The following is a 27,418-nucleotide window of genomic DNA, read 5'->3' on the forward strand; positions in this document are numbered from 1 at the left end:
GTGGCTCCAATAAGAGAAAGAAGCAGCTTGCTTCATAAAAACTTTTATTTTCACTTCTGAAAGTGACATCATTTTTCGCTGTAAACATCAAAAGGAAGCAGAAAGGAAAGACAATAGAAAATGTTTCAAGGGAGGAAAACAGACCAAAATGGAAAATAGAAAAAAAAATAACTGAGACTAAAGCACAGGAGCACTGACAGGAAGAAGAAAGCAGAGCAAATATTGAAAGCACTCAAAGGGAAGGAAATACAGGAAAAAAGAGGAGGACTAATATAAAGGGAAAATAACTCGTCAGAAGAGGGGAGTTTCGTAAATCCAGTTAAAGGTAAGATTGTCGAAAATTTTGTGTAAGGGGCCCCATGTCTGTGTTCGCCTTGGGCCCCCAAATTGCTAAATCTGCCCCTGAGTGTGTGTGTGTGTGAGCGAGTGAGAGGGTGTGTGGGTGTGTGTGTGTGTGTGTGAGCGAGTACGAGAGAGTGTGTGTGTGAGCCAGTGAGAGTGTGTGTGTGTGAGCGAGTGAGAGGGTGTGTGGGTGTGTGTGAGCGAGTGCGAGAGAGAGTGTGTGAGCGAGTGAGAGAGAGAGGGGGGTGGAAAGACCATCAGTCAGAAAATAGGACACACATCATGTATCATATTTAATAAACACTGAAATGACCTGTGGGGGCACACAAGGTAAAAAAGCACACCAAGCTACACTGGTGAGTGTTTAGAAGAAAACATGGATTATATTTACTTTTGCTTCTAGTTTAAATAAAGCCGTGTGAGATTTAGCTGCACCAGGTGGATCCGTGGGCACACACAGTTTAAACCTGGCATCAAAGTCAAGGCAACTTGTGGAAATCATAGAGCTTCTTATCCAGCTGAACCCGTCCTCCCAGAGTCTCACATCCTGGTTCCTACTGGTCTGGAGCAGCAGTCCGGAGAAGAACACCAGCCCCATGGTTTCACCAGAAGAAAACCAACAGGTACCTCAGACTCTTGAGAGAAACCTCTGAGAGCAGTTGGAACAAGTAATAAAATCAGAAGCATATTAATGAGTTCAGGAGAAGCAAGCGTATACATGCAGAAACCTCTAGGGTCTCCGTAGAGGACTAGATAAAAAAGGCACATGCAGCGAGTCTGGCTTCAGCTTCAGCTCCACCTCTCACGTCCTCTTCATTTGTTTTTTGCAGCCAGCGGCTTGCGGCTGATCTTCTTGCTCTTATCGTTGTTCTTCTTTGGAGGCTCTGGATTAGCCTGCATATGTCTGCCATAAAGACTGTGGAGCAAAAAGACCATGGTGTCACCACTAGATTCTTACTGGGTTGCACATTCAGGATTATTAGAATAAAACGTTTAACGAGTTAATTGTTTTAGTTCGTACTCTACCAGCCTCGCCCGCAACCCTGGAGTAATGCAACCCACTCTAAATCAATGTGGGACTTGTTCGAGGGGCCATGTCATGGAAAAATCCACTTTTTGGAGCTTTTTAACATGTGGTATTGTTATTTCCTCATGGAAAAGAAAAACCGAACCCATTTTTGCCTGCTATCATGCATTTTCCTGTTTCAGCTGCAAAGTTTGAGTTTTACTTTGAAAATCCTGTAAAGCATGTTGACCATCACCAGCTGCTGGATGGACTGAGAAACTGGGTAGGCATATCAGGATCTGTTCTGGAATGGTTCTCATATCTGTCTGAGCGTCCTTTCTCTGTAGGCGTCTCTCTGTTTAGGTGTTCAACCACCTTCATCACCCATGATGTCCCACAAGGTTCTGTGCTGGGGCCTCTGCTCTTCCTCCTCCTCTTCAGCACATCCTGAGCTCCTTTAAAGGAATCTCCTACCATCTTTATGCAGATGACATCCAACTGTACATCTCCTTTAAGCCCCATGAGATGTCTAAGCTGCAGCTGTTACACACCTGCTTGGACTCTATTAAAACCTGGATGGTGGGAGCTTTCTTCAGCTGAATGAAGATAAGACTGAGATCCTCATCTGTGCTCCAGACAAGCTGGTTCCCAAAGTCAGAGACTCTCTCGGTCAGCTTTCTTCTCACACCAAACCTTCTGTCAGGAATCTTGGTGTGACCTTTGACCCAGCTCTCACCCTGGATTCTCATGTCAGTTCTCTTGTTCACTCTTCCTTCTTCCATCTCAGGAACATTGCTAAGCTGAGTCGCACTCTGTCCCGCTCTGAACTTGAGACTGTGCTCCACACCTTCATCTCCTCACGCTTAGACTACTGCAAGTCACTTTTCACTTGCCTTACACGGACAAGCTCCAAGATCCTTTGGTGATCTTCTCAGTTCTTACACCCCCAGCAGGTCCCTGAAGTCCAATGACTAAAGCCTACTGGTTGTGCAGCACACTAGGCTACAGACCATTTGCTGCTGTGCCCCCAGACTCTGGAGCTCTCTTCCCCTGAGCCTGAGATCAGTGGACTCAGCAGTCTCCTCCAGACAGCAGCTGAAACCCACCTGTTCAGGCTGGCTTCTGCGTGACCTTTGTCACCACCCGTTCCTTATTCTGCTCCTATTCCGCCTTTGCCGGGATCCACTGATTTCATTTATTCCTTTTCATTTTCTCTCTGTTTCCTTACATTTTTTAATAACAATTTAATTTCAATCTCATTTTAAACATATTTTTAATCATTTTATGAAATCTTTTGTATATTTAAATTTTTTAGGGGGGGTTTGTGAAGCGCCTCAGAATTTTATCTTGAGATGTGCAACCAGTCTGCTGTGGTGAAAGGAGAGCTGACCCACAGGGTTTCTGGGCTCTCCCTTAGAAATAGGGTGAGAAGCTCCATCATCCGGGAGGGGCTCAGAGAAGATTCGCTGCTCCTCCACATCCGAGAGGAGCCAGTTCAGGTGGCTCAGGTATTTGATTAGGATGCCTTCTGGATGCCTTTCTGGGCACTTCCAACCGGGAGGAGACCTAAAGGAAGATCCGGGACACGCTGGAGGGACTATGTTTCTCGGATGGTTAGGGCACGCCTTGGGATTCCCCTGGAAGGGCTGACTAAAGTGGCTGGGGAGAGGGAAGTCTGGGCATCTGGACTCTGGCTGCTGCCTCCACAACCTGACTCCAGATAAGCAGAAGAAAATGGATGAATGGAGGCTGACAGGAACTCTTGACTAAATTATATAAAATCCAGAATAAATAAGAATGTGATGCTAAAATGATCAATGCAGTCACAGCTTTCAGTTTTTCACAGGAATTCAGAAGATTTTTTGGGAAATCCATAAACGTGACCGTCTTACCCTGTGCTGGTGATATAATGGAAGCCATACGGCAATTTTTTTCTGAGCCCGCCCCCCATCCTGTAGAACCTCATGCAATTGGAATTGAGCTCCTAGCATTAGCCAATAGTGTTAGCCATCTGCTTAGGTACAAATGAGTGTTAGTGCACGTACCTAGACAGATGCAGAGTTGGCGAAATTTCTTATGGGCAACTAAGTCATTTATTTATATACCTCTAAGATGAGGCTTCACACTCCTTTTTGATGTCTTCTGGTTACGTTCAGCTTGGGTTATCCCGGCTCATCCCTTTAGTTATGCTGCTGTAGGCTTAGGCTCACCACATTACCGCTCTGCTGATTGTACTCTCCGTGTTTGTATTTACTGGTTTCGATTACCTTTTTTCTCTCCTAGTAACGATGACTGGTCCTGTCATGTTTGTCTCGGTCTACTTCTTGTCCTCTCAGAACCCAGTTGGTCCAGGCAGAAGGCTACCCACTCAGAGCCAAGTTCAGCCATTTTTCATGGTAAAAGGGAGATGTCCTTTCCACAGTTGCCCTCACTTTACACTGTATTTTGTGTGTGTGTGTGTGTGTGTGTGTGTGTGTGTGTGTGTGTGTGTGTGTGTGTGTGTGTGTGTGTGTGTGTGTGTGTGTGTGTGTGTGTGTGTGTGTGTGTGTGTGTGTGTGTGTGTGTGTGTGTGTGTGTGTGTGTGTGTGTGTGTGTGTGTGCAAGTGTCTTTCTGCAGCTGCAGTGATGACCCGCTAGAGCCAATTAATTGAGGGAAAAAGGGAAATGAAGAGATTCGTATTCCTGATTGTCTTTATGGAGTTCTTCTATCCCACATGGGCTAATTAATCAGAGCCAGTTCTGTTTGCAAGCATGTTCACGTCAGCAGGAGGAGGACTGCGTGCCTTCCTCTGCTCTTGTGTGTGTCAGTATGTTTAAATGTAAAATCTAAGTGTGTGATGAGTGTGCAGGGGGACCAAAGGCCACTGACTCAATGTTAACCTTCTATTTTGCAGCCAACTTTCCTCCATGAGTGCTGTGAAGTCTTTTAAGAGTTTTCTGCAAGCATTAATGAGCAGAAGGTTCAGCGAGGAGAAGCAAAGACAAAAAGGAAGAAGAAACATAAAGATTTAGCACAGAGATATTCAATTACGGGCGTCGAGGGTTTCCACCACATTTTAGTTTTAACCCTGCTTCAGCACACCTGACTTCAATTGGTAGGTGATTAACGGGCTTCTGCAGAGCCCGATGAGCTGCTGCGCAGGTGACTCAACCACTTAATTTAGTGTGTTGGAGCAGAGAAACCACTAAAATATGCTGGACACCGGCTCTCGAGGCCCAGCATTGAATAGCCCTGATTTAGGAGAACCAACTGGAGCCAGGTTCTCTGTCCCCTTGTCTAACATAACTCTACGTGTCTATGAGTGAACTCATGTCTAACCCTGTGGCTGTGACACAACACAACTCATACATCCATTTTCATCCGCTTATCCAGGGTCAGGTCGCAGGGGTAGCAGCCTCAGCAGGGAGGCCCAGACCTACCTCTCCTCAGCCAGCTCCTCTGGGGAAATCCCAAGGCGTTCCCTGGCCAGCCGTGCTCTGGGTCTTCCTTTAGGTCTCCTCCCAGTTGGACGTGCCCGGTAAACCTCACCAGAGAGGCGTCCAGGAGCCATCCTGAAGGAGCAGCGGGTCTACTCCGAGCCCCTCTCGGATGACCAAGCTTCTCACCCCGTCTCTAAGGGAGAGCCCAGACTCCTGCAGAGAAAACTCATTTCGGCCGCTTGTACCCAAGATCTCATTCTTTTTGGTCACCATCCAATGCTCGTGACCATAGGTGAAGGTTGGAACGTAGATCGACCGGTATAGCTTCGCCTTCCGGCTGAGCTTTCTCCATCACAACAGACCGGTACTAAATCTTCTAGTTATTCAAACGAGACGTCTTTGGAGCTCTAGAGCTCAGGTAGACCTGACTGTAGAAACACAGCACCACTGTGTTCCTTCCTGCTCTAAAATCACAATCACCTTTGTTCTCATCACAAACACACACACACACACACATAAAGTGTATCAAGAAGAGACCCAGACTGGTCTGTCCAGTATCTGGGTGAGTACTTACTACTTATAGGTTTCTGAACGAACATATTCAAAAACATGGGAGATGCCCAGTTGGAACTGGTCTGCAATGGGAGTGACCCATGGATTATTCTCAGCTTTGAACACCTGTTTAGGACCAGTTAGATCCAGATTACCTGCAGACAGAGAACCATCACACTTAGATAACGAACACAGCTAGATGTTTGTGAGCACCTTTTGTTGTGTGGAGCCATTAAACTACTAAAGCCTTAAAAACACCTTGTCTCCAATTCTATTTTACTCCTTTTTATGATGTAATGAGACATTTTACTTATTGTTCCACTTGTCTAGGCAATAGGAAAGCACAAACCTTACACTTTCTTGGAAAGATGAACTTTTTTTTGGTTTATTTTCTGTTCTGTTTATATAAGATACGAGGGTTTTAACAGGAAATGACGTACGTTTACCTGCATGTGACTTTTATTTTGTAAGTTTATGAACATTTTACACTCATTTTGTGTTTGACTTCCTGTCTGGTGCCATCTAAACTGCTGAGTTTGACATGTTTTGGAAGTGTAGTGTATAAAAAAATGGACTTAAAGCGTAATGAGAGCATCCTCTTGCTTCTGTGTGTGTGTGTTACCAAGCTCAGGAGGCAAAACGGTCAGCCTGTTTCCTTGGATGTGAAGCTCTTTCAGTTGAGTCAATTCCCCCAACTCCTTAGGCAGTGAGACGAGATCATTATCTCTAAGACTCAACTAAACAGAGAGAGAGAGAGAGAGAGAGAGAGAGAGAGAGAGAGAGAGAGAGAGAGAGAGAGAGAGAGAAAGAAACAGGCCTTTTTAAACGAGCAGCATCTCATAAGAACATGTTCTGAGGACAAATCTGTGGTTTTTGTATTTTAACTGAACTGAGATGATCTAGTGAAGACAAACTGTCAAATTAAAACCCAGATATGGATCAAACGAGACTCAAGGACAAGTTCTGGTTCCAGCATTGTGGTTGGACCCTACCAAGGTTCTAGTCGGAACCATGTCAGCAGGATGTTGACTACTGGGAGCAGGAGGAGGTACCTGGACCCCAGGACAGAACATCTTGCCAGATGGTTTGCGGTTCCTCCCAGCTCAGTTGTTAGAGCCTCCAGGAGACATTAACTCTCAGACAGCTGGACAGGGGCCCTGACGGTCCCCATCAGCAGCGAGTCCTGCTAGAGCTCTAAGAGACCTCCAGCGAAACAATAGTGTGAACATCTTAGATGAGGCTGATCTGAGGGTCCGATGACCTCTAGTGGAGCTCCACCGGTATTTACCACCAGAACTAGAAGGCAAACAAACTAGAGGACCATACAGAGCTGCTGAAATGACATGTCAGAAATCTGGACTGTCTGCTACATCCGTCTCTTTCATTTCATGAATAACTTGTGGACTTTTATTAAGCCGTCTGTAGGTTAATAATCATCATTGTTATTGAATGATGTGGCTAACACATTAGACGTAACATCAGGATGGAGATCCAGTGAAGTGTTCCTCTAATTTTTGAGGGGTGTCGGTCATTAACCTTATAATCCAGAGAGGAACTGAACGAGCATCAATCCAGTAAAGCACCTCGTCCTGCCGCTACAGATGAGCTGCTGGGTCCCGGTTTCTTCGTCACAAAGAGTTGCTTTCCTCTTGTTTTTCAGGTGGAGAGACAAAAGTTTTCCAACACTTAAAATCTAAAATCCAGTCCGACGACGGATCCGGTCTTTGTTGAAGACGAAAGTCCTCTCACACCTTAGTGTCCTCCGTTTGGGACACGGTGTCTGTTGGACTAGTTAACTGTAGCTTTAATAACTTTAATAACAAAAAGTCTTTTATTGGTAAAATCGTTTTTACAATAGCAATACTAGGAATTATCATAAAGTAACCTCTGGAATCAATAACCATTTCATCCATGCTGGAAATGAGAGTAAAGACTGGTTGGAACGTGTATATTAGTACTTCTTAGTATTACCATCTACTTACAATCTGCAGCTTGGTGAGTTTCCCGATGTCAGCAGGAAGTTCTTCAAAGTCGTTGTCGCTCAAATAAAGAGCTCGAAGAGTGGCTGGAGGACAAACAACACAGTCTCAGACTCCCAACCAGACGTTCCCAAACTACCGGCCACTTTATGAAGTACACCCTCCAATCGCTCGTTAACGCAACTTACTAATCAGCCAATCACATGGTGGCATTTAAGCATGTTGTCATAGTCAAGATGATTGGCTGCAGTTCAAACCGAGCTTCAGAATGGAGAAGAAAGGTGATTTATGTAACTTTGAACGTGGCATGGTTGTTGGTGCCAGACGGGCTGGTCTGAGTATTTCAGAAACTTCTGATCTTCTGGCATCGTCACGCACAACCATCTCTAGGGTTTACAGAGAATGGTCCGAAAAAGGGAAACCGTCCAGTGAGCGGCAGTTCAGTGGTTACTTTTGAGCTGGCTAGTCCCGCCCCTCATGGTGCTCTCTACCTCTGAGTTTCCAGACTGGTCCTCTGTGTAGAATAGAGAGTGGACGAGTCTGGCAAGAAGAGCATCTCTGAACGTGGAACCTTGAGGCAGATGGGCTGCAGCAGCAGAAGACCACACCAGGTGCCACTCCGGTCAACTAAGAATAGGAAACTGAGGCTACGATTCTCACAGGCTCACCAAAATTAGACTATAGATGATTGGAAAAATGTTGCCTGGTCTGATGGGTCTCGATTTCTGCTGCAACATTCAGATGGTAGGGTCGAAATTTGGCATCAAGAACATGAAAGCATGGATCCATCCTGCCTTGTATCAACAGTCCAGGCTGGTGGTGGTGGTGTGATGATGTGGGGAACATTTTCTTGGCACACTTTGAGCCCCTTAGTACTAACTGATCATCGCTGCAATGCCACAGCCTACCTGAGTATTGTTGCTGACCTTGTCCATGCCTTTATGACCACAGTGTACCCATCTTCTGATGCATACTTCCAGCAGGATAATTCACCATGTTAAAAAGCTCAAATCATCTCAGAATGGTTTCTTGACCATGACAATGACTTAAATGTACTCAAATGGCCTCCACAATCACCAGATCTCAGTCCACTAGGGAACCTTTGGGATGTGGTGGAACGAGAGATTCACATCATGGATGTGCAGCCGACAAATCTGCAGCAACTGCATGACGCTATCACGTCAATATGGACCAGACTCTCTGAGAAATGTTTCCAGTACCTTGTTGAATCTATGCCACGAAGGATTAAGGCAGCTCAGGTATACCCAATAAAGTGACCGGTGACATGAATAACAGTGAAACTGTTCTATTATTCACTTTTATGTGGTTTCTGGAGATCATTCCAAGGCCATTAACAGTAAAGAACCTGCTATTGGATCCACTGTTCTAGAGTTCTAGCTCATGTTCATGTGGAACCATGATGTTCTACAACTTTAATGGATGGGGTCCATTACTTATGCAGATGGTACACACACTCTACATGCCTACTGCATCCGTATTTAACACAACAACGAACTATACAGTACAGCACCAAGGTCCAGTGCAGTGGTACACACCCGTGGTGCTGCTCCATGGTACCACACAATAGAACTGAAGAAATTATGTCCACCAACACTGTTGGAGACTATGGAGAACACTAGGCGTCAGCTCCTGTTGTGGCCAAGTGTGTCTAATCCATACGGGCCTGCCCTACACTTTCAAATGGGACTGTGGCAGCAGCCACCACCACGAGCAATGGGCCTGCTCTTATCTTTGTGGATCAAATGGAGAGGTCTACAGCTTCTCCACCCTGGAATATCATTAACCTACGAGATCAACTAAATCACTGTGTAGAGGGTCATAATCCCTGACCACAGAACCTCAATGACCTGCAAGCAGAGTCCTAGGTATGCCTCACAAGAAGCGGACTCGAATTTCCCTCTGGGATTAATAAAGTATCTTTGAGTTGAATTGAATTTGACTTGTGAACAGCATCTTTGTACATGGTACCATGCAGAGGAGATACTGATGTTCCACACCAGAGTGGAGCTTTGTTCAGATCTTTTCCATCTGAGATTCCAGTTGCAGGTGTACGGAACATTCAGGGATATCCCCTGAATGTCCTTCTGGGCCACCTGGATGTTTTCCCCACAAAAGCATCACCTTAATGCAGCAGACCTATAGTGCAGCTCCATCCCAGTCATAACTGATCTGACCAAATGCCAAAAGCCAGGAAAGAACAACCAAACAGCTATGGTCTGTGGAAAAGACTGACGTTAAGCTTAGAAAACACACAAAACCGCCAAAGTATCTGTACCTTCATAAAGTCGAATGATCAGATACCTCCAGTGTCTGATAACACAGGCTTCTGTTCAGTAGGAGCTCGTTCTGGAGATCTGATCAGAGGTCAGTTCAGTCATCTTTAAGTCATGTTCTGTAAAGTAAGGACATCACCTGGAGAGCTTGTCCCTCAAAGTGGGCGGAGTCACTGGAAACAGGAAGAGGTGCTCTAACAGAGTGTGGCTAGCCAGACCAGCTCCAAACTAGTGGCTGATGTCTGGTATTCAGATCTTTTCAACTTGATCTAGATGTCATGACTCCCAGGCTGACACCTTCCCCTGCTTCTCCTCAGTTCATTGTTTTCACCTGTGCCCAATTCCCCACGCACCTGCCCCTCGTCTCCCATCAACTAGCTCCTGTGTACATAATCCTGTCTGTGTCTCTCTGTGTTGTCGGTCCATTGATGTTGTCAGCGTTGTCCGTCCCCCCCCCCCCCCCCCCCCCTCTTCGCAGTGTCTTGATAATCGGTTTTGAATTCCTGCCCTTTTGGATGTTTATTTTGTTTTTCATCCTTAATAAAGGATTTTACTTTTATCTCCACTCCTGCCTCTTGTCATCCTAGGGTTCGGCATATTGGGTCCAACCCTCCTGATCTCAACGTGACACTAGAAGTCACATCCCTGGGATTTAGCAGCAGACCGTTTGTTTAGCTAATGCTGCTTGTTTAAACCAAACATCTGACGTGCTATGCTCGTGTACCTGTGGTGCTGCTGCATCACCCCACCTGGTTCTCTGGTTCTCCACCCTGACGGAGCGCATGGCTCCGTGCTGTGGGTGTCTCGGACTTCTAAAGTCTACTTTAGATACTTAGAAAATATCTAAACCTATAAAATAGGAGATTCACCGAATCACTGACCTTCAGGTTTTAACTTTTGATAAAAGTCAGTGAAACTGTCTGGTGAGCTGGATGTATGGTTACACTGAGTGTGTGTGTGTGTGTGTGTGTGTGTGTGTGTGTGTGTGTGTGTGTGTGTGTGTGTGTGTGTGTGTGTGTGTGTGTGTGTGTGTGTGTGTGTGTGTGTGTGTGCAGGCACTGGGTCTCACTCAGGTAGAAGAAGTTTCCTGGTAGGGAGCTCTGGTTCAGGTTGTTGTAGGTCAGGTCCAGCACCTCCAGAGCAGGTAAAGAACCGAACCCTCTGGGAAGGCCACTCAGACGGTTCATCCTGTTAAAAACACACCATCTGCTGCTTTCAGCTCATCTGTGGAGCCTTCTGCACAAGACCTGAACTAATCTGAGATTATAATCTGCCGGGTTTTAGCTCCTACAGGACAGGAGATCAGTTCAGATGTGTTAGGGAGAGTGAAACTTCCCTCACGTGATGGATGGATGAAAGAATATGTATGATCTTATTCCAGCGTGGTGACTGATGCAGCTGATTTTAGAATCATCATTAAACCTGAACTGAAGAAAGACTTGGGGGCTAAACCAGCAGCTTTAGAGGCTCCTGTGTGTGTTTGTTACCCAAGGTTGAGATGTTTGAGCTTCTGCAGGCTGCTGATCTGAGTAGGAAGTTCTTCAATCTGGTTGTTGAACATGTTTAGAACTTCCAGGTTCTTCAGCTCTGAGATGTTTGGAGGCACAGCTGGAGAACCGCACGTGGAAGAGAAAACACACATAGATGCACGTGTCACTTCCTCCTACTGGGTGTGTCCACCTATGTTCTGGATGTCACCGGCTCCACTGACACGTCTCACCTGTTCACTACTGCAGGACACTGCTTCTGGGAGTCTGTGGGCATCTCTGAAACCTTGCCCTCGTTTTAACCGCTATGTCTGTAGCCCACTAGAAAGAATTTAGCACATCTCGAAAACTTTCTAGCATAGCATTATCATAGGTTTAGTGCAGGTCTAACATAACTTCCCTAGCTGTGTCTCAAAATCAGACTCCTCCACATATGTCTGAGGTGGACGGGTGCTGAGTCTCAGGGACATGTGTTGTTCTGGTCCTGTGTATTTACTGGTTTAACAGCTATAGCTTGTACCAGCAGAAGATCCTGGGTGTGTCCCAATCCACGGGAAGGATGCTTGTAAGAGCGCATTTTGAGGTCGATGACGTCACAGAGCCGCTGGGTTCTGGTCTAGCCTTGCTAGACCGGCGAGGACCCGTACTCGCAAGCATCCTACCCGTGGATTCGGACACCCCCCCTGTTATAACAGTGTATCAATCCATCAAACTTTATTTGTATAGCACTTTTCATACTAAAGAAAATACAGCTCAACGTGCTTTATAGATTAAAATGACCCAATATAACCCATACTCCCATCCCTTCTCCACAAATATAAGAACAGTTATGAGAGCTACACCCCCACAACCCATTTGCAAGGCACCCCCCCCCCCCACACACACACACACACACACACACACACACACATACACAAAATCTAAAAAACAGCACTACTAAACACTAGGCTGAGTTCAGATGAGTTAGGTAATGAATGAAAATCCATCAGGTGAGCCATCTGCCTCAGCAGTAGTTGATCGATGGCAGCAGCCAAGGCACCAACCCAGGGCGCCCAGGGAGGGAGGGCGGAAACCCCCACCACCGCCTAAGCACACCCCTAGGAGCGCTCAGGCCGCCACAGTCAATCACCACCCCCAAGGCAGAGGGCCCCACAGAGGAAACACTGGTATGATTAAAATTAGTAAAACGAAAATTTATAATAATATTAATATTGATCATAATAGCTAGAGTACAGGTGAGCAGAGTGTTGTAATTACTCATCTAGCTGGTGTAGCTTACCTGTGATCTTGTTGTGGCTCAGAACCAGCTGAGTGATGTTTGACAGCGTGACTGAAACAACACGAACATAACAAACACGTTACTGGAAGGTTCCATGAAACAGAACTCTGTTCTTTAATCTGGATCCGGTTAAAGTCCCATTAGATAGGGCCGTGCTCGGGGACCATTAGGTGGTTTAACCCCCCAATCCAACCCCTAACGCTGAGTATCAAGCGGGTAGGTATTGGGTCCCATTTTATGACATGGATGTGACCCACACCAGGATTAGAACCCCGATCTCCCAGTCCCAGGGCGGACACTCTGCCACTAGGCCACTGAGCAGGAACACCATCATCTGTCAGCAGAACCTGTGTGACCCTGTTACTGATGACTGATGACATTATCCGTTCATGGTTCCTTTACTGTGTATTACTGCATTTAAGGACGAATGAGTGGGACACCTCCTGTCTCAGACTCACCAATAAAGCTTCTGACTCCCCAGTAGTTCCACCCACCCAGGTAACACACCTGACCTCTGACAGTCCCTGTCTGTGTCCAATGCACGCACACGCACACGCACACGCACACACACACACACACACACACACACACACACACACACACACACACACACACACACACACACTTACAGAGTCCGGGGACGTCCAGCATGTTGGAGATACTCCTGTCGCACATCTCCAGCTCAGGGAGGTTTTTGTCTCGACTTTCCTCAACGATCTTCTTTAAAGACTTGGACATGGTTCTGAGACTCGGAGCGAAGACGGAGAGACGGAATCTGCTATAGTCGGACCGGATGTAGTTCTAGATGAGCGCGTGACCGTTAACCAGCTGGTTAGTCTCTTACCGTCTGGAGGAAGGCTGTAGGGCCGAACCGTTACACGTTCTAACCAGATTTCTGACCCAAACTACCTACAGGATGTTTGAGTCTAAAACCCGTTCCTTATTGGGAGATTTTCTCTTGGTGTAACGCCCACAGAGTGCGACGTCACGAAAGAATGCGGAAGTCTCGTAGTACAAGACACAGACATCATATATTTGTCTAAATAACCTGTTGTTTGATAATTTGTAATCGGTAGTTTGATTTGATTGATGGTCACATACTCTGCCTATGTTTCTGTATGTTCAGGTCAACTGGATGGAACACCTCATACTGTCTGGCTTTAGAGACGCAGGACTTTTTGCCCTCTAGCGGACGGAAACAGTTACTACATGGAGTGTTTATAAGGTAAAACATTACTCATTAACATTTCCTGTAGGTTCTTTCAAATTAAAACATACCACTTAAAATTACTGTGGTTTTAAATCAGCGTTAACAGCATAGTTAGTACAACTAACAGGTAACCCAGACCGTGAGGTGTACTAACTATTTAACTAGTAAAACTCTTAAAATTTATTTTATTAATCTGTGTAGTCCAACAAGATTAAACGTAGTAAAGTTAAAAGCTATCAGCTGCAGCACTAAAAACAATAATAAAAGATAAAGATCATAAGTGGTTTGTTTTATTTTGAAGGTATCTAAAAGGAGTGTTGATCAGTTTTGTCTTGTCCACCTTTGTGAACACTGCCTGTAGTAATGGCTTGTTTCCACTACCAAACTACAGAACTAGAGAGAGAGAGAGAGAGAGAGAGAGAGAGAGAGAGAGAGAGAGAGAGAGAGAGAGAGAGAGAGAGAGAGAGAGAGAGAGAGAGAGAGAGAGAGAGAGAGAGAGAGAGAGAGAATTAATGTATAACCGATGTGTATAACCTGCTGAAATTAATAACAATAATATTGCAGAAACAAATTTTTGGTACAAAGGTCTTTGAGTCTAATGTGAAATAAAGCAGAGAATATATTCCATACTTAATCATGGTGGTGTGATACATTTTGGGAAATTTAAAGATAAAATAGGATTTCTTTAAATAATTTTTTGGTTGGTAAAAATGACATCTATCAAAATTTGCTGTAAAGGCATTAACTCTAGGACCACTGAAGAAAGAGGATATTATTCTACATGAAGACATGATGACAGTGGCAGAGGAGGCAATGCGAGTTTCATAACCCGAGGGTTGCAGGATTGAGTCCTGCTCAGTGTGTTGCAGTTGTGTCTTTGGGCAACACACCAAACCCACCTTGCTTGTTGGTGTTTGTGTTTATGAAATATGGGCTATGAGTGAAAACAAACATTTGCATTTGCAACTTTAATCCTTCTGCACTGCGTGTCCCACACATAACCCTCTGGAGGTATTTAACACCATCTTACAAAACTCTATTTGTTTATGTAAACTGAATTATTTTATTGACAAATTAGAAATTAAGCCATCACATATTAACAATGAATGAAGCCCACCAGCTCTTTCAAACAGACCCTAACCCCTTCAGTTTGTGGAACCACAGCGAGTCCAAGTGAGATAAAAACCTTTATCCAGATTTTCTCAACATGACATTTATTCAGTCAAAGTGACTCAATCTCAAGATCCTTAACCAGATTCATTTCTTAGCAGTGCGTTCTATTTCTCCTACTGAAGCTAAAAATTCAGTTACATTTTTTCTGCATATATTTAATACTTGACTAGAATACGTGGCAACCCTTCAGCTTTAACTAACAAATTAACCGTTGGCCCCATTTGTCCTCTTACTTTGGTTGGTTTTAGTTCCTCCCGTATAAATTCATTCAGATCATACTTAACCAGGTTTAACGAATGCCTTAAGAAAGATGGATTCACCTGAAGTGCTTTATTATCACACCCTTGCTTTGAATAAAGATGGCTGTGTCGTCAGCGTATCGGCTAACTCTATGTTCACAGATGAATTCATTAATACCTCCGAGTTCTGGCTAAAATTTGAGTACAAAGAATGAATTATTTGTAACCCATCATTTCCTAAACATGCCCAGCTTGTGAACAACAGGTCTTTGTTGGGTTTGAGAGTAATGATCCAGTTGTCATGGATGGAGACAGACTTCCATGAAAAGTACATTTCTTATTTGATGTCTGTCAACAAGTCAGCGATTCAAATGAGACTTTCAATTTTTCATTTCACAGATGTATCGTATCTACCCCTTCCACTGGAGCCTAAGTCTCTTCCGCATCACGGGTCCCCGGAAGAACGAAATAATTAACGCAAGTCAACGGGGCTAAAAACGCTATTTTCTAATCCGCTTTGCCTTACGCCCTGGATCACACATATGTTGTACTGCAATTTAAATGAAAAGTAATGATGGGTGTTTTGACCATGCCAGTCACGTACTTTGAGATTTATTAGCTTGTAAAAGTTCGTAATTAGCATGACTACAAACTAGAAATTGGCACATTGCATATGTGACATCACCACATAATCTCCTCCCCCCTAGCGTAGCTGCTACTTACCACATGGCCAGATTTATGGTGGTATCTATGGTTCTTTCCTCCTGGGTAAAGTTGGCTGAACTTACAGCCATTTTCCCTCAGTTTTCTCGTGTCAGGTTCGATGACGTCACTTTCGTGAAACACATTTGTAGTTCTGGACTTATTTTCACACAAAACCCTAAAATAGTTTCCCCCTGTTCGAAAATAAACACGTTCTTAGTATCAAAATGTGTCTTTAAAATTCACGGACATCATGTGTGAAATCCATGGCTCATAATAAGCAGAATTAGAAAATAGTATTTTTAGCCCCATTGACTTGCATTAATTTTTTTTCATTCTTCTGTGGACCCACAGTGCGGAAGTAGGTGGGCGTGACTTATGCTCCCTGAGGAAAGAGCTCATCATGAGCCAATTAGCTGACGACTAATCATCTTTATGGAAAACTTGAATCAAATTCCTAAAATACTTGAAAAAATTTAATCTTTTTGTTCTCAGGCCTCGGGTTTGAAACTAAATCTCAGAAATGTGAACTCTTCCTCATTCACAGCTCTGTTTGGTTCATCACATTCATGCATCAACTCTAGAGTTAAATACGCTGACACACTCACTCTTACTCCCTAGGAAAACATGAAAAAACACACTTGTCAGTCTCACGGCGAGACTTTATCCAAGCGTCATGTCTAAATGAAAAGATGAAAGCTTTTGATGAGTAGAGTAGAGAGAGCTGTGTTAAACATGTTAAAACTAGATCCTGGCATTGACTGGCTTCTCCTGGTTGAAGACCAACTAAACCCAGCTTGTTGGTCTCATTAAAGGCTGGAATTCAAAATGGCAATAATATAAATATTCAGTTTCAAATGAAAGGACTCGAGAAAACTCTTCCTTTCCAGCGAGTCACCAAGTCACTTCAGATGTTAAACAATAAACGAGACAAAGGACGTTTCTGCACTTCATAAATATTTTATTATCTTAATATTCTAAAGATTTATTTATGAAACAGTAGATGATCAACTTTAAACATGATTTAACATATCCTGTGTGTGTGTGTGTGTGTGTGTGTGTGTGTGTGTGTGTGTGTGTGTGTGTGTGTGTGTGTGTGTGTGTGTGTGTGTGTGTGTGTGTGTGTGTGTGTGTGTGTGTGTGTGTGATCTAGCTGCTCCATGTGAGTCTGAACCCTGAAGGCAGGGTGGAGTACTGTCCCTGGAAAACCACAAACACCTGATGGGAGGAGGCCGTAAATGGAGCGACGTTAGTTTCCTGGAAACACAGAAGAAAACAGCTTTAGGTGGAGAGGACTCAAACATTCAGTCGGTGTGGAACAGAAGAACAAAAACAGAATCTTCACTATTTCTTAGAAGTTAGGGCCACAAACACCGAACTGTAAAAGAAAACAAAAAATTCCGCCCTGCACGCTCCCCGTGGTGTGCAAGACCTGAGACTTTTCGGCTGTGAGATCAGGAACCTCATGTGTCGAGCATGCATGGAGATAGGGCAGGTTGTCCAATCGAAAGGTTGTGAGTTTAATCCTGGCTACTGGTAGAGAATGCTGCTGTTGAGTCCTTGGGCAAGACACTTAAACCAGCTTGCCTGCTGGTGATGGTCAGAGGGACCGGTGGTGCCTGTGTATGGCAGTCTCACCTCTGTCAGTGCGCCCCATTGTAGCTCATCACCACCAGTGTGTGAATGTGTGTGTGAATGGGTGAATGATACACTGTAGTGTAAAGTGCTTTGGAGTCCTCTGACTCTGAAAGGTGCTCTACAAGTCATTTAATGTTTGGTTAAATGAAATAAAACCAGTTTAACTGGACCAAGACGTCACAGGTTGTCTCCTCAGATGCATACCGATCCACAGTAAGGTCCAATCTGCGGCGACGATGGGCCAGAGCCATCGTACAACTTGAGGAAATTGTCCTGACAGTTTCCTGGGTCATCAATACTAATCTGGGCAAAGGTGATGGTCACCACACGACCCCGAGGGGCCATAATGCCCCATTCACAATGAGTACTGTTGGGATATGTTCCTGGGTAGTTGGGGCTGGTGAACGAGCCATGATCTCCAAACAGCGTGCCACCACAACCTGGAGACAAGAGCGCCATGAGCACATGAGCGTTAGAAGGTCAACCAACAGGAGTTCTCATGAGAAAACTGTCAGCATGTCAGTCACCAGACGAGCTGCAGTGAAGCACTACAGTGACAAATGATTACAGTAACTACTTACCATGAGGAGATGACGTCCACGTGGCATCAAAGCCATCTCGAGCAAGTGAGAAGTCACTCTTGAAGCGTAGGTAGAGCAGATTGAATTGTGGGAAGACGGGACTGGGCAGAGTGCTGCCACAGAACCGACCAATCAGAGGAGACACAGCTGTACTCCCATTACGGATCTGGGAGATGACACATTTACATTCAGTAATCTGTAGTGACACACACACACACACACACACACACACACACACACACACACACACACACACACACACACACACACACACATTTTTACCTCCAGAAAGTCAAAATTACAGTTGCTGTGGCTCTCCAGATCAAAACTGTTGAAGAATAAAGAGATGGAGCTGTTCTGTGGAGCCTTCAGGATGATGGTACAGTCCACATTGTGGGGGTAAATGTCTGGCCATCCTGGACTCTTCAGGTACCCAAAGTCCTGTTCAAGTGTCCTGCTGCAGTCTGAAACGCAAGCAGACCTACATCAGACGAGCAGAAAACACTGCAAAGGTTAGCCAGAACTTTTAGAGTAGGAGGGTTGGTTAAAGCGCCGGAGATGGAGAAAAGGATAGAGGAGGGATTGGAGGTGTGTGTGTGTGTGTGTGTGTGTGTGTGTGTGTGTGTGTGTGTGTGTGTGTGTGTGTGTGTGTGTGTGTGTGTGTGTGTGTGTGTGTGTGTGTGTGTGTGTGTGTGTGTGTGTGTGTGTGCAGAAGACATACAGCTACATTTATAAAGAATTAGAAAGGCTCCTACTAGCTATCTGAAAAGTGAAGCTGAGTCCATTTCCTGTGAAGAAGGCGTCAGATCTGAAGTGAACCAGGACAGTTCTGCTGTGGCTGTAGAAGTCTAGCGGATGATCATCTGATGCACAGAACTTATGTGACTGTCCAAAGTCTCCCTGCAAACAAAAACACACTCAGCAACACAACAACCTGCTGCTGCTCACAACCTGCTAAACATGTCAGCTCAGAGTTTCTCCGTCCTATGGTAAGGGGCAGTCTCCACTCTGCAGCTGAAACAGCCAGTCAGGCCTTAGCTGCACCGATCCACACGCGTTTTATGCAGGTTAGTTTTGATTTGCGTATTAAAATATCTTTATCTATACTATGGTGACAGAAAGCCTGAAACCACCAAAAGGAGCGAGTATTATGAATACAGCAACATATTAGGAAAGAGCGTTCCTAACTGGACTTAAGATCCTTCCAGAACTCATTTTTGTCAGATTTGATTCCAAAAATCCTCAAAGTTTATTATCAGCAGGAAGAAGAGACAGAGCTGCTCCATCACAATTTCTGTGGTGATGAAGACCACATTGAAATAGTTGCTGTGCAGGTCGTCTCCACAAGGGGGCGCCAAAACAGAACATCTACTTCAAAACCTTTTTTTTTAAACCAAATTTAAAGGTTTTTAATCTGTTTAAACTTCCAGAGTGGACGGTTTACCACAGATCAGCTGAATCCACCGACAGTATTTATTTGACTTATTTTCCTTCAGTGTTTAATTATATTTTAATAAACTCTGCAAGAGTTATTCAAAATTATACAAAATAACACAAACCTGACAGTTGTGCAAAAATCTAACCAGCAATAAAGACGGCAAAGACTTGCTGAACTGTAAAACAGGTATAAACCTGTGGAACATCAAGGTGCCATCGTTTTAGTTGTTGCCTGCAGCGATACGTATAGAAGCAGCTTTACTGTGAATGAGCTCAAGGGTTAAGGTAGACGAGTCGCTTTGGTATCCATGAAGGTAACTTAACTAAATCTGCTGTTTCCTTGTTGTCTCTGATAAAACTTCCATCCAAACTCACCAAAGGCCAGTCCTTCATCTCCAGGTAATTGGTAGAGCAGCTCTGGCTTGGTTGGAGGACAAACGTCTGGACGGATAGTTTCAAGGTCTCCTGAGGTGGAGCATCGAGGATCCAGCGACAAGACGTGTAAGGGGGATAGGCGCTGGGGAAGGAGGGTGAGGTCAGGGTCTGTGCTGAAACGGTGGCGTTCAGAGTCCCACCGCACATCACTGAGGAAAGGCAGAAACAGAGAAACTATAACAATGATATACTTTTGGAAGATCTTGTTTCTCCTGCAGAACCCCCTCCTAGATGAGGTGGAAGGGTTTTAGTGCACCTTGATGCAGAGAACGGTGTTGTCCTGGACTCCTAACTGGGCCTCAGGGAGGGGTCAGTGTTTTAGGAATAAGTAATCTGACTCTGGGCAGTAACTTGCTACAGGACCGCTACAGGATAGGTACACATGGACGTTTCACAGCGCTGTGTCTGACCTCAGGGCAAGCTAAAAGAGCACCGAGACAAGGAGCATGCTGTTTGATACAGCTGACATTTAAAGTGTGAGTAATGTCAGTCCCACAATCTCACTCCACCCACACTTCAGTTTTAAATAATGCACCACAAGTAGGTGGCGCCTGGCGGACCAGGAGGGCAGAGCTGCAGCAGTGATAAAGACAGATGGCTAATGAGGGTTAGGGTTAGCTCTTTTGACTCTGTCATTTGAAGTGGAGGACTTTTCTCTGCCTCCTCACCCAGACGAAAGGGACTAGGGCTTTTTGGAGGAGGCTAGCGCACCTGAGCCTCATCATTTTGAGCTTGTGAGGTGTGACGACCCAGCAAGGACCAGTCTGTATGGTAAATAGCCATTAGCCATAGCTTTATATTAGCTGCAGGGCTAGGTACCCCGGTCCATGGTGTTTTTGAGCAGAGGTATTTCAATTCCAGGCCTGGAGGGCTGGTATCCTGCACGTTTTAGTTTGAACTCTGTTTCAACACGCCTGATTTTAGTCAGAAGGTAATTAAGAGGCTTCTGCAGAGCCTGATGAGCTGCTGCACAGGTGATTCAACCACTAAAATGGGCTGGATACCAGCCCTCCAGGACCAAAATCAAATACCCGGTTTTAGAGGTTTTGTTTATCTGCTTCAACGCAGCTGATTTTAATCAGCAGCAAAGTGATGAGCTGCTCAGCTGAATCAACTGTGTCTGATCTGCATCTAAAATAGTTTGGGGTGACGGGGGCACAGGAGTTGAGTGCTCGCCCCCTAAAAAGGTTGCAGGTTCGAGCCTGCAATTTTATTTGCACTGATGTTGTGAGGTTGCCAAGATTATAGTTGTAAAAACTCCATTTATAGAATCCAGTTAACACACCCAATAGTACAATCCAAACTCTAACTCTGTATCTTTGTATGTCTGAATGAAGTTTGTAATTATTCACTTTTAATTGTGTGCGTGCACGTAGGAGTTGGGGTTGGGGGGCCCTGGCTTGTCCTGGATACATTGAAAAGAAGGGTTCAATTGATTGCTGAACCTCTGATTTATGAGAAGCAATGTAGCTTATGACATCCAACTGGGATGTAGACCTGATCTTCCCTTTTGTATATTACTGGTTTTATGCTACAGCACTGTGTCCAGAGTAGGATTTACTGCCCCTCGCCTCGACTCAACCGCAGTAGGGCAGCTGTAGACCTATTTTATTAAGCTAACTAGTAAATGAGCAGTTATGAGATCAAGATGAAGCCCCCTGTCTAATGGAGTAGATCAGAGAAAGAAGGTGGTCTCTTACATGGAACTGCTCTGTAGGTAGCATTGAATCCTGTCTTCTGTACTGAACCATCGGTTTTAAAGTGAATGGTTAGCAAGTTCCCACTTGACAAAAAGGGAGCTGGGATGGAGAGTCCACAGAAAGTCCCAACCAGAGGGAAGTTCATGTTCCCCCCATCGTACACCTGGCACAGACACGTAGGGACAGAGTCAGGACACTGCTTTGGTATCATACAAAACACAAAGACAACATGCTGCCTCTCCTGACATCAACCTTTTACTTCTGGCTCTGGTGGTGACGTGGCACCATATAAATAAACTGAACTGAACTAAAAACATCACTTAGAATTAAAAGATGTAGCTAATCTGTGATTACACACATCAAACAATCTTTAGGTGAATAATCTGCAGCTTGCTAATGTAGAAACTGCTGCGTGACTTGCTCACTAATATGACTCAAATGTTTACTTTGATATAATCATAGGCACAAGTAGAAGAAGTCTCCAAGTCAAAGGACTCGAAAGTCAGGTTGATGGCCTTGTTCACTGGCATCTCAATGGTCCACACACAGTTCATGTTGGGTTCATAACGTCCATCCAGGTTTGGATCTGGTGAACCAAACATTCCCATGGGCATAGAAAGGTAACCACCACAGCCTTGAGCTGGACCTGAGAAAAGAATGCAGATGGAAATTAGGTCATGATGGATGGATGGATGGATGGATGGGTGGATGGAGGGGGGGGGGATGGTAGGGTGAGTGGATAAATGAATGGATGGACAGACTGATGGATGAATGGATGGATGGACGGTTGGAGGGGGGGGTCGGGGGAGTGAATAAATGAATGGATGGATGGATGGAGGGATGGGTGGATGGATGGAAGAGTGTATAGATGGATGGATGGATGGATGGATGGACGGTTGGGGGGGGGTTGGGTGAGTGGATAAATGGATGGATGGACTGACTGATGGACGAATGGACGGATGGATGGTTGGAGGGGGGGTCGGGGGAGTGGATAAAAGAATGGATGGATGGAGGGATGGACGGTTGGGGGATGGTCGGGTGAGTGGATAAATGAATGGATGGACTGACTGATGGACGAATGGACGGACGGACGGTTGGAGGGGGGGGGGGTCGGGGGAGTGGATAAATGAATGGATGGATGGAGGGATGGATGGACGGTTGGGGGGGAGTGGTCGGGTGAGTGGATAAATGAATGGATGGATGGAGGGATGGACGGACGGTTGGAGGGGGAGTGGTCGGGTGAGTGGATAAATGAATGGATGGATGGATGGAGGGATGGGTGGATGGATGGAAGAGTGTATAGATAGATGGATGGACGGACGGACGGTTGGAGGGGAGGGGGGTCGGGGGAGGGGATAAATGAATGGATGGATGGGTGGATGGATGGAAGAGTGGATAGATGGATGGATGTTACTATCAGTGTAGACCCTGTGTTTTAGTCTCCACTGACATACTTGTGGTCTGGTCTTAGCTCACCTAGGGTTTCACTGTAAGTTGCTCTCCAGCCTATGCCATTCACTGAGGCATCTGTTCTGAAGACAAGGAACAAATGGTTTGTAGAGGAGCGCAGATTTGGTGGGAGCACTGTGCCACAGAACTTTCCAAGAAGCGGGGCTAGAGTATTCTGTCCATCAAAAACGGCCACATAGTCGAAGAGACACGAGGAAGAAGCCTCCAGATGGAAGGTATTAAACCTGTGAAGACAGAACATGAAAACGCGACAGACTAAATCAGACGATGGTCACATTCCTAACCATAGATCCTTCATTAGAGGAGTGGTTGGAGAAAACCCCTGAAACAGCTAAACTTTACTGGCTTGCTGAACACATTCATAGTGAAAACGGTTCACTGTTAATGGTGGATGATGAGGGTCATACAGAGGTGAACTAAGAGCTCTTAAGACATATTTTCCCAAATCCAATTTTTAGAGAAATTTTAGTAGTCCTAAAATAAGTTTTTTGCACATAAAGTATTTAAAGTCTCACTTTAGATCCATCACTCTGTTTTCCCGGACGATGAGGTGGTAGGTACAGTTGATGTTGTGGTGGTAATTGGTCATGGAGAGCCCGGGACTACTCACAGTACCCGCAGTGCTGTTAAAAACTCCTCCACATGCTGTAAAGACACACACACACACACACACACACACACACACACACACACACACACACACACACACACACACAAGGCAAATATAGTTTAAACTTGTTGCCAATTCTAAATCCTATATTCAGGGTTATCGTGGCTCATCCTTTCAGTTATGCTACTGTAGGTTTAGACTGCTGGAGGAAGTAATGACCACATCCCCTCACTCTGCTGCCATTAACTATGCTCTCTGTTTGTTGTGCTACAGATTAAAAACAAAGGCCTTACACTAAACAAAAGGATAAAGGCAACTAATGTATAAAAAACATCAAATCAGTTCATTTAGATCGTATTTAAAGAGCAGTTTCACATGTTTTTTTCAATTCATCTGTAGTGGTCTCTAGGACAAACAAATTACTTGTAAGCCTATCTCTGTGGGATAAAAGCTCTGGCGCTCCTGTTTCAGGAATAAAAGTTAGCCAGAGGAGAGACAATGATGGCATGGGTAGAAGAATGCAGAGGTTGGAGCCACCAGGCAGGATGCTGAGAGAAAAAGCAAACAGGAGATTTACGAATGTGGTGAAAGAGGATCTGATTTTAGCTGGTGTGCCCAGAAGAGGACTAAAGGGAGACAAATGATTCGTTATGGAGAACCCGGAAGACAAAAGAAGACAACTTACGAATGGCTGTGTATTGAGCCATGAAGCCACTGCTGGTGATCACCGAATCCGAGTAGAAGTGGAGTAACATGGGGCCAAAGGTGGAGAAAGGACCAGGGATGTTGCTACCACATAACGTAGCAATAGCAGTGCTACCACCCAGGTTATAGATCTTGAGTCCATCAAACACGCAGGTGGAGTGTGCTAGAATAAACACAGTTAAAACATTAATACTTCAGATTTCATAACCAATAGTCAGACCAGGAAAAATTATCTCTGTTCATGTTTCTATTACCTTCTACCTGGAAGACCTGAAAGGTTAGGATGATCACAGTCTGCTCTCCAGCATCTATGGTGTAGTTGCAGTTAGACTGGTTAGGGTAGTCAGCTGGAAAGTTGGGAGAAACCACACGACCACTGGATGCTGTGAAGTTTGCACCACACCCTGAGAAACGAACAAAAACCCTCATTAAGTATGCGGTTGGAAAATTGAGCCTTACCCATTGCTCAAAAATCATTGAAATCATGTTCCTTCTGCAGCTTTTCTGACATCAACCTTAAACGTTTACAGGGTTCATAACAAACTAAGAGTAATATTGTAGACTTGGCTGCTAACTGGGGTGGAGCACAGCTCAATGTGGAGTGGCTGGAATAAGTCAGCTCCTCCAAATCTGAGCTTATTGGTCTGATCCAGAAAAAGGTGGAACTCTTCTCCCAGGTCTTTTGAGCCTCCGGTTAACTCTGGTAACAAAGCAGTAATGCTGCTAGTAAAGGTTACTGAGAGTTACTGACCAGGTTATCCAACCACCAGGGTAAGGGGTAATGGTGAAGCTGCTAACTAAGGGGTGTGCTACTGATCTATTGGGAAGGAATAGTTTGAGTGAAACAGGACTTTTCATTGGAAGACGTTTCACCAAAAAGGTGGATCTAAATATAGAACAATATTTAGTATGAAACTCTAAATAAATCTGCTTCTTACGGGTACTGAAAGAGACAGAGAATCCTTTTCCAGGGGATCCAGAGGACTGGAATCGACTTGTGATTGTGTTAAATGGTGAAACAACATCTACTGGTGCCACTGAACCACAGCCTGTCATCAGGAGGTCCTCAGCTTGTTGGGATTGGCCTGACCACACCTAAAAGTCAGAAATTTCAAATGTCATTCGTCATTTTAAAGGTCAGTTCATGTACAGTTCAAAGGTCACTGCACACATCCAACAGACTGAGGCAACATGGCTTCTTATTCCTTTAGAAATATTGAACACCATTCTAAAGTTCTACTGATTTCACCAAAAGTTGTCCTTCCGTCAATTCCTGAACAATCTGTTCAACAAACACAACAAGAGGTGATGATTTTTCTATGTTGCATACAAACCTGTAAGCTAACATGATATCACCGTGCACTAGTACACTGTCAACCCGCAGGTTCATCGAATTTACAGACAAATATTTGTTTGTTTAAATGATCACGAGCTTTGGGTAGTGACCGAAAACAAGATCGCAGATACAGGCGGACAAATTTAGTTTCCTCTGCAGGGTGTCTGGGCTCTCCCTTAGAGATAGGGTGAGAAACTCGATCATCTAGGAGGGGCTCAGAGTAGATCTGCCGCTCCTCCACATCGAGAGAAGCCAGTTGAGGTGGCTCGGGCTTCTGGTTAGGATGTCTCCCGTTTTACGGGCACGTCCAACCAAGAGGAGACCCAAGTGAAGACCCAGGACACGCTGGAGGGACTATGTTTCTTGGCTGGCCCCAGGAAGAGCTGGCTCAAGTGGCTGGGTGGAGGGAAGTCTGGGCCTCCCTGCTTAGGCTGCTGTCCCCGCGACCCAACCCCGAATAAGCAGAGGTAAATACATGAGTGGATGTCTTAAAGCGTGTTTCTTGGCAATAGGGGGCAGTACAAACCTAAGTTATCGCAAGCAGGCTGTATTTTTGTGTTCGAGTAAGGCCTTACCAACGGATGGCCATTAGGGTAAAAAAGTCCCTGGAAGTGCAATCTCCAGTGAACTGACAAGCACATCGGACTCTCTTCCATCACTGGCAACGAGTGAAGAGGTAAAACAACATTTATGAATGGTGAAAGTTTTGTAACCATTTGTTACAAATCAGTAAATGCATTTTGTCCTCACGGGTTCCCATAGAAGGAAACATAGTGCCTAGGATGGCGTTGTCCAGAGACTTAGACCCGCTCCCTTGTATTTTAGACCCGATTTTTATAGTCATATGTTACGAAAGCGCCAACAACTGGGCATCATTTAAATCACTGTCAACAACATTTTGATGGATGTTTCCAGACATTAAAAACTACACATTTATTGTCTCTTTAAGATAATTTAAGTTTATTTTCTTGGTTGATGACATTGTAGCCACTGTTTTAGAAATACTATCTAGTGATGGACTGTGGTCTAATATTTTCATTTTAAGCTAACTAACTCAGACACTGGGTTGTCTCCTGTAGCTTAAGTGGTCCACATAAAATGTATCTGTCACTTTATTTCTACAAAAAAGTCATTTCTAAGATAACATTCCTCCTATAGATGGTTTCTGTACCTTGACGTAGCTGTTCTGGCAGGTCCCAGTAGAGTCTGGAATCTCAAAGTCATTGCTGAAGCTCATCTCTAGGTGGTTTCCCTCATGGGCAATGACCTGCCAGGTACACTCCACATTGGCTGGAAAGTTCTGGGGATAATTTGGTGACTTAATTGTTCCAGAATCAGCATGAATCATCCCACCACACCCTAGTGAAACAAAATAATGGACGATTTTACACAACATTAAAACATGCTTTAGTAAATGATCTAAAACAGAGAAATTAGACTTGCTTTGTGGTTCTTAAAGTTACTTACCAAAACATTTCTTTAATTTAAACTGACTTGTGAGTTGGACCTTCATGTAATTAAGACGGCTGTTGATTTCAAACACAATGATCTTCTAATAAACAGAAACATGGATCCGAGACACTGGATCCAGATGTTTCTTTATACGATAGGTTTCTAGAGAGGCTGTCCGATTCTGTAGTAGAGTATTTGGACCACAACTCTTTGTAAATTCAGTTGAATAACAGAGACATGGGGTTAGGACTGATATAAAGTGAGATGATTTGGTGGGAGGGTTTTGGAGTAGAGCAGCTGTTCATCCATGTTCAAGCATCCCTACGCACTGACAGGTGAGAGGTGGTTCTAACATTCTTTGTTGTGCCATA

At 44.7% G+C, this 27,418-nt stretch overlaps 2 protein-coding genes across 2 annotated transcripts in view; both read right to left on the reverse strand.

The window, feature by feature from the left end:
- Positions 1-622: 622 nt before the first annotated feature.
- On the reverse strand, positions 623-13,297 carry rsu1 (Ras suppressor protein 1). Its single transcript, XM_015954834.3, has 8 exons — positions 12,989-13,297; positions 12,360-12,410; positions 11,081-11,201; positions 10,663-10,781; positions 7,303-7,385; positions 5,943-6,057; positions 5,343-5,475; positions 623-1,258 (listed from the first exon to the last, which is right to left on the reverse strand). Exons 1-8 carry the CDS (start codon positions 13,095-13,097, stop codon positions 1,156-1,158), a joined length of 834 nt encoding a protein of 277 aa, XP_015810320.3. The 5' UTR covers positions 13,098-13,297; the 3' UTR covers positions 623-1,155.
- A 3,326-nt stretch (positions 13,298-16,623) lies between these two features.
- cubn (cubilin (intrinsic factor-cobalamin receptor)) overlaps positions 16,624-27,418 on the reverse strand; it is a 74,618-nt gene continuing 63,823 nt past the window's right edge. Inside the window, exons 54-67 of the mRNA XM_015954833.3 lie at positions 26,767-26,954; positions 25,198-25,354; positions 24,514-24,663; positions 24,240-24,422; positions 23,460-23,589; positions 22,951-23,168; positions 21,921-22,120; positions 21,475-21,637; positions 19,715-19,923; positions 18,658-18,802; positions 18,185-18,366; positions 17,903-18,068; positions 17,526-17,761; positions 16,624-16,940 (exon numbers count right to left, since the gene is read on the reverse strand). Of these exons, the coding sequence (XP_015810319.3) occupies positions 16,833-16,940; positions 17,526-17,761; positions 17,903-18,068; positions 18,185-18,366; positions 18,658-18,802; positions 19,715-19,923; positions 21,475-21,637; positions 21,921-22,120; positions 22,951-23,168; positions 23,460-23,589; positions 24,240-24,422; positions 24,514-24,663; positions 25,198-25,354; positions 26,767-26,954 (2,435 nt within the window). The 3' untranslated portion in view covers positions 16,624-16,832. The remainder of the gene's footprint in view (positions 16,941-17,525; positions 17,762-17,902; positions 18,069-18,184; positions 18,367-18,657; positions 18,803-19,714; positions 19,924-21,474; positions 21,638-21,920; positions 22,121-22,950; positions 23,169-23,459; positions 23,590-24,239; positions 24,423-24,513; positions 24,664-25,197; positions 25,355-26,766; positions 26,955-27,418) is intronic.

The sequence above is a fragment of the Nothobranchius furzeri genome, chromosome 7 (assembly GCF_043380555.1).
Source record: "Nothobranchius furzeri strain GRZ-AD chromosome 7, NfurGRZ-RIMD1, whole genome shotgun sequence".
Lineage (NCBI taxonomy): Eukaryota > Metazoa > Chordata > Actinopteri > Cyprinodontiformes > Nothobranchiidae > Nothobranchius > Nothobranchius furzeri.